Consider the following 9,793-nt stretch of genomic DNA (forward strand, 5'->3'; position numbering starts at 1 on the left):
AAGCGGCACAAAGTAGCGCAGTGTGGCCTTCGCTGGCTCTCTGTTTGGGGAGAAGAATGGCTTGTTTATCGCTCGAACAGAGGGACATACCTGTGGCTGTATATCCGTGGAGGAGCTGGATTTCTGGGTGGACTCAGGGCTGTAAATGATGGGTTGAGTTGCAGGCTTGCTGCTGTGGACATGGGCTGTTTTGTGCCTCAGGGTGGAGTCTGCCTCAGGGTGGAGTCTGCCTCAGGGTGGAGTCTGCCTCAGGGTGGGGTCTGCCTCAGGGTGGAGTCTGCCTCAGGGTGGAGTCTGCCTCAGGGTGCAGTCTGCCTCAGTCTGCCTCAGGGTGGAGTCTGCCTCCCTCAGGGTGGAGTCTGTCTCAGGGTGGAGTCTGCCTCAGTCTGTCTCAGGGTGGAGTCTGCCTCAGTCTGCCTCAGGGTGGAGTCTGCCTCAGGGTGGAGTCTGTCTCAGTCTGCCTCAGGGTGGAGTCTGCCTCAGGGTGGAGTCTGCCTCCCTCAGGGTGGAGTCTGCCTCAGGGTGGAGTCTGCCTCAGGGTGATAGACCAATCGCTGAGAGTCTCACAGAGTCAGGCTCAGGGCCCTGCTGTCTCTGTGTGCTGAGATCACCCATCAAACGCTTCCTGGTGGGAGTGGCCCGGGCCTTATTGTGGGTGTGGTTATATGTGGGAGTGGCCAGCAAAGTTCATAGTTCATAGTTCATGGAGTTGTGAGGTCACCCTTCTCCCGGCTTGTCTCACGGGCTGCGCATACTGAAACTACATTTCAGTTAAAATCAGAGATTTAGTGTGAGTAGTATGCTAGTGTGAGTAGTATGCTAGTATGCCGGTTTCGAACACAGGCGAGGTCTAACTCCGGGGTGTTCCGTCTTATCCGGACAGGGCCAGTGTGCGGACACGTTTCGTTGATCGTCTGCTTTTATTCGATAATCGTCAGAAGTTCTAGCAGGAACATGTTCCAGTACCACTCTTTAAAAAATAAATAAATAAATAAGTCCTGTCTCTTAGCGCCGAGCTAAAACCAAAACCTGCGCCCGCACCGGCCCCATTTCGGATCGGACTGGACAGTCCCGGTCTAACCGCCCCGTGAGCCAGGCTGAAGGGGTCCTGAGGGTTCTAGAACATTCTGCCGAGTCGAGGGGGCGGCAGACGTGTGTTCGGATCGGTGTGGTGTGAGAGAGCTAGCGGTGGGGGCGGGGCGGGCCTTTTAATTCTGCCGTTCTTTCGACATCAAAGCGCAGGACTCGTGCGTTAATTCGGCCGGGACGTTTGTGAGGAGCTTCTGCCCCAGTGACACAGACTCGCTGTTCGTGGTCCGCACGCTTGGGTGGGGCTCCTAAACCGGCTGCCTTGTGGGGTAGAGGGACCGGGGTGTGGGGGGAATTTGGGCCTCCCTGTGGTTTGGTTAAGTCTCAAAAATAGCCCTTGGCTTGTGAAAAAAGAGTGTGTGAAATACAGCATTTAGGAATACACACGTTTCCTCTTCACAGCTCAAAACCTTTTTAACGATATTTTCCGGTCTCAGTAAAGCTGTGTTTATTAAGTTTATTTACTTATTATTTATTATTAAGTCTCATTCTCAGATTAACGATAACATCATTGTTCATAATAATTTGCGTTATAGATTTACAAAAAGGTTCTGTGTAAAAATTGTCATTGATATTTGGGTGTGTGTATTTGGGGACAGCATGACTGTAGTAACATGACCAAATATGGAGAGTGAGAGTGAGAGTGAGAGTGAGAGTGAGAGTGAGAGTGAGAGTGAGAGTGAGAGTGAGAGTGAGAGTGAGAGTGAGAGTGAGAGTGAGAGAGTTCATGGGACGTAAACCTGAGCGAGTTTCTCTCTCTGCTCTGAGATGTCTGCTGTTGTCTCTGCCTCCCTGTTCTTTCCCCAGAGTGGGCTTCTACCATGGGTTTAGGTCAACAGAAAGGAACTGTGACTTCCCACAATGCAGCCTGGGCAATGGTCAAATGTTTTGGGGTTTGGTGACTGGTCTCCGAGTACAGGGCTATCGCTTCGCTGGAACTCCACTTGGAGACTCCAAGCTTCGAACCTGAAAACACCTGAGCAATCTTCACTGGGTATTTCACAAAGGATTACTGAGTTTGCTGGATATAACTGTTCTGAGTGAAACCCAGAACAGCTCTCTGCTTCAGTCCATGTTCCAGATGAGGGTGGGTTCTGGATTTTACGCAGTGCAGTTGTCCAGCCAGCTCGCTAATCCTGGTTTGGGACTTGCCTTTACTTGTAGACCACAAGCATTGAGCCCGAATACATCGGAGTGATCTGTGAAATGGCCTTTGAGCCTGTGGGCATCAGTGTTACTCCTGTAGAGGAGTCATTTTCATGTCACTGACGTCTCTCTGAAAACAAGCATATGAATATAGACCTTCTGTATGCTGTTCCTAATGATTCTCATTATAATACATGTTTGCATTTTTTAATATTTACTTCTAGGCAATTAGTACATGCTCATACCCAGCGGGAGTTGCGCTACATGGATCTTTGAATAAAGTTAAACCTAATTAATGTTTTTTTTAAACACATTTTTTTTTTACCTGTATTCACTTTGTATGCTATCTCCTCTCTCTCCCCCTCTCCCTCTCCCTCTCTCCCTCTCCCTCCCTCTCTCCTCCTCTCCCCCCCTCTCTCCTCCTTTCCCCCCCTCCCCCTCTATCTCCCTCTCTCTCCCTCTCCTCCCCCCCTCTCTCTCTCTCTCTCTCTCTCTCTCTCTCTCTCTCTCTCTCTCTCTCTCTCTCTCTCTCTCTCTCTCTCCCCCCCTCTCCCCCCCCTCCCCCCCCTCCTCCCCCTCCTCTCTCCCCTCCCCCTCTCTCCCTCCTCTCTCAGAGCTCCCGGAGAACTGGACGGACACCCGTGAGACCCTGCTGGAGGGCATGGCGTTCAGCCTGAAGTACCTGGGCATGACGCTGGTGGAGCAGCCCAAAGGGGAGGAGCTCTCCGCTGCCGCTGTCAAGAGGATCGTCGCCACGGTGACCGACTCCGCCCCCAACCCCCCCCCACCCCCTGAACGTAGCCCATATATGTCACAGTGTTCAGTCCTCATGTCCTGAGAGACCCCCTGTACACCTCCCCCCCCCCTCACACACACACACTCACACTCACACACATAGAGACACTCACACTCACACTCACACACACACACACTCTCACACACACTCACACACACTCTCTCTCACACACACACACACACACACACTCACACACATACACACACACACACAGCGTTTTCCTGCAGTGTGTGTGTGTGTGTGTGCTCTGCCCCTGCACTGGTTTCATCGGTGTGTTTTGAGGGGCGGCCGCGCTCCCTCCCGTGCTGACTGGGCGTCTCCCCGCATTATTCACCGTTAAATAAACGTCTGGGACTTGCTCCTTACGTCCGGCGTGAATCCTGCGCTGATTAGCGGCTCTTCTACAGAGTTACAGCGACTTCACGCTCCGGGCTCTGTGTCTGCTGGGTTTGGGGTGTGGTTTGGGGTGTGTGGTTTGGCAGTCGGAGGGTTGCCGGTTCGATCCCCCGCCCTGGGTATGTTGAAGCGTCCCTGAGCAAGACACCTAACCCCCAAATGCTCCTGACGAGCTGGTCGGTGCCTTGTGTGGTGTCTCTCTCTAGAGTTTAGTTCCTGATTTGAAAAATGTTTTTATTCCAAAGTTAACGCAAGTTAAACTGAACAATTCCCAAAACGCCCCCACTCCCCTGCCCCAATAAAAGGTCAGGGTCCCTCTCTCTCCCCCTCTCTCTTTCACTCCCTCTCTCTCCTCCTCTCTCTACCTCCGTCTCTCTGAAGGGTCCAAACAGGATGTGACTCTTGGGCAGTGTTGCTGTTGTCCTGGGAAGTCGTTCCTGTGCGTTTCTCTGCCTTTGGTCTGATTAGACTCTGCTCACTGACCTGACTCATTAACATGGCAATTCCAGTCAGGATGATGGGCACAACAGCAAAAACATTTGTAAATTTGTTTGTTCTCATTTTGTTTTGCTCTCTCCCTCTCTCTCTCTCCCCCTCCCTCTCTCCCTCCCTCTCCCCTGCTCTCTCTCTCTCTCTCTCTCTCTCTCTCTCTCTCTCTCAGGCGAAGGCGGGGGGTAAGAAGCTGAGGAAGGTGACGTTGAACGTTTCCCCGCGCGGGATCATCCTCCACGACAGCGCGTCCAATCAGCTGATAGAGAACGTCTCCATATACAGGTGAGTCCCGCCCCCTTTCCTGCCACCGTCCGCTCCGATTGGTCAGATGAAGCCACAATGCTGCTCCCTAGAAGTTGCCTTAGATGACATTTAATTGGCAGACTCTCTTGACCGGATAAGTACAAGACGTACTGAAGCTCATCCAGATCATCGAGTATGGCGTGGCATGATGCAGTGGATATGGTGAACATATCCCTGCTTATGGGTATGCACTTTGTTATACGTCGCTCTGCCAAATGCCAATAATCTAAACAATGACAGTACCGAGATGTCTGATGAAGAGTACTGAGACGTATGTGAACTTTGGGCCCTTTCGAGTACTGAACTTTTAAAAAAACCCAAATAACTGGCTGTAGAGGTGTTGATCAGCTCAGTGATCGCTGGGCGTCGGGCGGGGAACCAGGCCCGGGGGGGCAGGGGAGGGCTGGAGGAAGCTCACAGAAATCTACCCCCCCTCCAGAAACGTGTCTGTGTGTCTGTGTGTCTGTGTGTCTGTGTGTCTGTGTGTCTGTGTGTCTGTGTCTGTGTGTGTCTGTGTGTGTCTGTGTGTGTCTGTGTGTGTCTGTGTGTGTCTGTGTGTGTCTGTGTGTGTCTGTCTCTGTCTCTGTGTGTGTGTGTGTGTGTGTGTGTGTGTGTGTGTGTGTGTGTGTGTCTGTGTGTGTCTGTGTGTGTCTGTGTGTGTCTCTGCCTGTGTGTCTTCACAAAGTATCTGAGAGTAGCAGTGCTGGCTACTGTGTAGTCTCTGCCCCCCCCCCCCCCCCCCTCGTTAAAGGGTGTAGTCTCTGCCCCCCCCCCCCCTCGTTAAAGGGTGTAGTCTCTGCCCCCCCTCCTTGTTAAAGGGTGTAGTCTCTGCCCCCCCTCCTTGTTAAAGGGTGTAGTCTCTGCCCCCCCCTTGTTAAAGGGTGGGGCTCTGGCCCCTGCTGCTGGCGCTGGTTCAGATGGCAGTGTTCCTCTGCCCGTCAGCAGTGTAACATTACCCCTAATGGCAGCCCAGCCTGTCCTGGGGGGGTGGGGGGTGGGGGGGGGGCGAGTTTCAGGCTCCGGTTCCTAACGGGCACTTTCAAGGTTTTTAGGGAACGATCACATTCGGCCCTCCCATTATCCTTCCCCTCTGCTGGCTGCAGGAGAGCAGCCCTCTCCACAGTGACGTCGGCCATTTCTGCTTTATTCTCCTGCTCCAGCACCTCAGAAATGAAACACTGACACCGGGCTTAAACTGCAGACTTTCAGCTTTCATTTGATTTGTATTTACACCCTTATCGGGGGATCCTTGTGAGAATTACAGCCGTTTTTACACATAGTCCCGCCATTTTTGGCCAGCAACAATAACGGGGCAAGTTGGCATACTCTGAAATGAAGTCTTCATATTTACTGTATTTACTTCATATCTTCCCTGGTGGTGCTCTGCCTGTAGTCTGTGACCCACAGACATCACCAGACGCTGGGTATCTTCCCTGGTGGTGCTCTGCCTGTAGTCTGTGACCCACAGACATCACCAGACGCTGGGTATCTTCCCTGGTGGTGCTCTGCCTGTAGTCTGTGACCCATAGACCTCACCAGATGCTGGGTATCTTCCCTGGTGGTGCTCTGCCTGTAGTCTGTGACCCACAGACATCACCAGACGCTGGGTATCTTCCCTGGTGGTGCTCTGCCTGTAGTCTGTGACCCACAGACATCACCAGACGCTGGGTATCTTCCCTGGTGCTGCTCTGCCTGGCCTGTGCCGCTTGTTTTGGGGGCTTTTTCCTTCAGTGTGGTCTTCAGGAAGTGAAAGGCGTGTTTGGCTGCATGCGGGACGTGGGGCTATATTTAACTCTGCGATGGGTCTTACGCTGTCTGTGGAATTGAGAGATTTGAGTGTTTAATTCCAGCAGGGCAGGCTTAAGGGATCAAGCAGGATGCTGTTTACGGCACATCAGCTGTTCTCCTGTGTTGTGTTATTTATAGATGTGTGCCTCTTCCCCCCGGTAGAATATCGTACTGTACGGCGGACAAGATGCACGATAAAGTGTTCGCCTACATCGCCCAGAGCCTGCAGAACGAGACGCTGGAGTGCCACGCCTACCTCTGCACCAAGAGGAAAGTGGTGAGTGCACAGGAAGTGGGTGCTCCGGTGGGCACGTGCAGTGCATTCTGGGAGATGATGCATGCAGAGCTTCAGACGCACAGAGGGAAGCGTGCTGCACACACTCTCTCACACACACACATACACACACATACACATACGCACCGCACACACACACACGCACTCTCTCACACACACATGCACACACACATACGCACCGCACACACACACACACCAAAGTGCGCACACACACGCACACACACGCACACACACGCACACACACGCGCGCGCACACACACACACACACACACACAACCTGTTTATCTTGTCTGGTCATTTCCTGTTGTGGATGGGTGGGTGTGTGTGATGTTCAGTCCACATTCTTGAAGATCGAGGGGGGGGGGGTCCAGCAGGAACACACCCCTCCCTCTGCTTCCGTTCCCCTGTTAGACGTCCCCTCTCCCCCAAGCCTGCGCTCTTCCTGACTCAGAGCGAAGAGACCTTTGTCTCAGTGACGCAAAATAACAGTAAACTAAAAACACAGTAGACTAGAAAAACAGCACTTGTGGCAGGCTTCTAGAGTAGCAGCACTTTAACAACATTCTAGAGTAGCAGGACATTAACAACATTCTAGAATAGCAGCACTTTAACAACATTCTAGAGTAGCAGTACATTAACATTCTAGAGTAGCAGGACATTAACAACATTCTAGAGTAGCAGCCCTTTAACAGCATTCTAGAGTAGCAGCGCTTTAACAACATTCTAGAGTAGCAGCGCTTTAACAACATTCTAGAGTAGCAGGACATTAACAACATTCTAGAGTAGCAGCGCTTTAACAACAGGAGACGCGTCGGGCTGGATTTCTCCGCTGAGGGCAGGGAGAGGGAGCGTGTGATTTGGAGAGCGTGTGGTGGGGCGTGTGGTGGATCTGTTGTCTGCTGTAGTGTGACTCAGTGAAACACGGCTCTGTGCTCACGCCGTGCGGTTATCGGACAGCGTCTCGCAAGACTGCGTGCTCCTCGCTGTTTGTGTGAGTCATTGAGAAAAACACTCATTTTGACCGGAGTGTCTCCTCTGTCTCTACAGCCGGGTTAAAACAGCAATTTTAACCAGTCAAAATAATTACTGCCCATTTAAAATGAATGGTTTGTCACAGTTTAAAGGTAAATGCATATAATTATTGAAATCCATAATAAGGTGCTAAACGCCTGTTATCTGCATAAATAGTCTCTCAGAAAATGCTTGTGAGAGACATTTCATAGGCTTTTAAAATTAAATCTGCTGAAACAGGCTTCATACATGTTTGATTTGAGTGATTTTGGAGGCGTATTGAGTTTGGGGGGAGATTCTAAATAAGGTTGCTACAATATCATTGTTTTTTATGGTGAAATGACCCAAGGTGATGTTTTAACGTGCTTTTAACTCTCTCTCCTTCTCTCCCTCCCCCCCCCCCCTCTCTCTCTCTCTCTCTCTCTCTCTCTCTCTCTCTCTCTCTCTCTCTCTCTCTCCCTCTCTCCCTCTCTCCCTCTCTCCCTCTCTCTCTCAGGCTCAGGCAGTAACGCTCACAGTGGCTCAGGCCTTTAGAGTGGCGTTTGAGTTCTGGCAGGCCGCCAAGGAAGGTAAGCTGGGTCACCCTCTCCCCTCTCTCCCCTCCCTTCTCCCCTCTCCCTGTTCCCCCTCTCCCCTCTCCCTGCTCCCTGCTCCCCTCTCCCCTCTCCCCTCTCCCCTCTCCCCCCCGCTGTCACCTGTCACAACTGTCTCTTCTGCCTCCTCACGTGGCTTTAGGGGGAACCTGTGGCTTTAGGGGGAACCTGTGGCTTTAGGGGGAACCTGTGGCTTTAGGGGGAACCTGTGGCTTTAGGGGGAACCTGTGGTGCGCTGGTGGTCACTGCCCCTCTGTGACTCCTGTGAAAGCCGTGCTCCTCTTTGAGGATCGATGGGCCACTCTTATCAATTAAAAATGAAATGGACAACACAAAGTGCAGAGAGGGAAGGGGTGTGAATACTTTCTGGAGCCACTATAAGGATGGAGCGTGTTCTCATTAAGTGGAGCGGGAGTTGGCTTGGGGCAGAAGTGGCCTTGCTTGTGGCCGTGTCGCTGTGTCGTGGGCCTGTGTGTAACAGGATTTGAACCCCGGCCTCTCACTTGTCCAAATTATTTGTTGAACGAACGCGTTACCAGTCGGCTAAAGACGAACTGACCCCTAGCCAAGGGCAACAACGTTCTTTTGAATTTGAGGTTACGTTCATCGGGGAGTGTTGTCGCGATAACCTGCTACCAGCCTTCGCTTTCACCGCACCATCCGTGCTTACTAGCGAACTAGCTGAGCTAACCATGTTACACATACACACCCTAACAGAAATACACCCAGACATCCTGACACAAACAAACACATACACCCTAACACACACACACCCTGCTACATGTGGGTGAATCCTGCACGACACCTCACCGGCGTTCCCTGTGTTTCCGTTCGTCCGTGCGCTCCGGGGGATCGGCTGGGGGAGCGGTGTTCCACAGCCTCACAGAAATTCATCAATTCATACATTTGCAGCCCCAGCTCTCCACAGCTGGCTGGGCTCAGCTGTCCAAACCTGTTTGGTGACTCCCCGTCACTGAGATGTATATTCTGTTTTTATGAGCTCTGTTTTCTGCAGGGTGATGTTTGTTTATTGGGTTTTTTTAACTGTTCTGTGAAGTTTTATATTGTTTTGTTTGCGAGACGATAAGCTCTAGAGAGGGTCATCTTGGGATCTCCGCTGGGGGGGGGGGGGGGGGGGGGGTGTGTGTGTGCGTGACGTCCTCTGCTTTTCCGGGTTATGTGGGGACAGGGATGGAAATCTCACTCCAGTAAAACTCGGGAGAGAAAACTCCCAGAAACTGTCAACATGCCAAGCTGTGTCAGAATAATTGTTTATTCTTTTTGTCTTTTTAGATTATTCTTTGTATACATGCCGATAAACATGTCCTCCCACTCAGCTCGGGATTGGCTGTTCCTCAGCCAATGACAGCCAGGGAATCCAGAGCCAAAGACCAGTCATGTCAAAAAGGCTTTAAATATAGACTAGTGGAAAAGACGTACATTAGACACATCGCAATGAATTCTGTTTTTCTCTGTGGTTATCGTGTGCGTGTGTGTAGGGGGAGGTGTTTTAGCGTGCGTGCGTGCGTGCGTGTGTGTGTGTAGGGGGGAGGTGCTTTAGCGTGTGTGTGTGTGTGTGTGTGTGTGTGTGTGTGTGTGTGTGTGTAGGGGGAGGTGTTTTAGTGTGTGTGTGTGTGTGTGTGTGTGTGTGTGTCTGTGTCTGGGGAGGTATTTGCGAGTGTGTGCATGCGGAGGTATTTGCGAGTGTGTGCGAGTGTGTGCGTGCCTGCGAGTGTGTGTGTGTGTGTGTGTGCGTGTGTGTGTGCGAGTGTGTGCGTGCCTGTGAGTGTGTGCATGCGGAGGTATTTGCGAGTGTCTGCGTGCGTGTGTGTGTGCGAGTGTGTGCGTGCCTGCGAGTGTGTGCGTGCGTGTGCATACACAGCG

At 51.9% G+C, this 9,793-nt stretch overlaps 1 protein-coding gene across 1 annotated transcript in view; it reads left to right on the forward strand.

The window, feature by feature from the left end:
- Positions 1-9,793, forward strand: part of ldlrap1b (low density lipoprotein receptor adaptor protein 1b) — a 52,002-nt gene that overhangs the window by 28,125 nt on the left and 14,084 nt on the right. The window contains 4 exon segments of the mRNA XM_061244767.1: positions 2,850-2,992; positions 4,089-4,201; positions 6,173-6,287; positions 7,813-7,885. Coding sequence (XP_061100751.1) covers positions 2,850-2,992; positions 4,089-4,201; positions 6,173-6,287; positions 7,813-7,885 — 444 coding nt within the window.

The sequence above is a fragment of the Conger conger genome, chromosome 1, assembly GCF_963514075.1.
Source record: "Conger conger chromosome 1, fConCon1.1, whole genome shotgun sequence".
NCBI classification, from domain to species: Eukaryota; Metazoa; Chordata; class Actinopteri; order Anguilliformes; family Congridae; genus Conger; species Conger conger.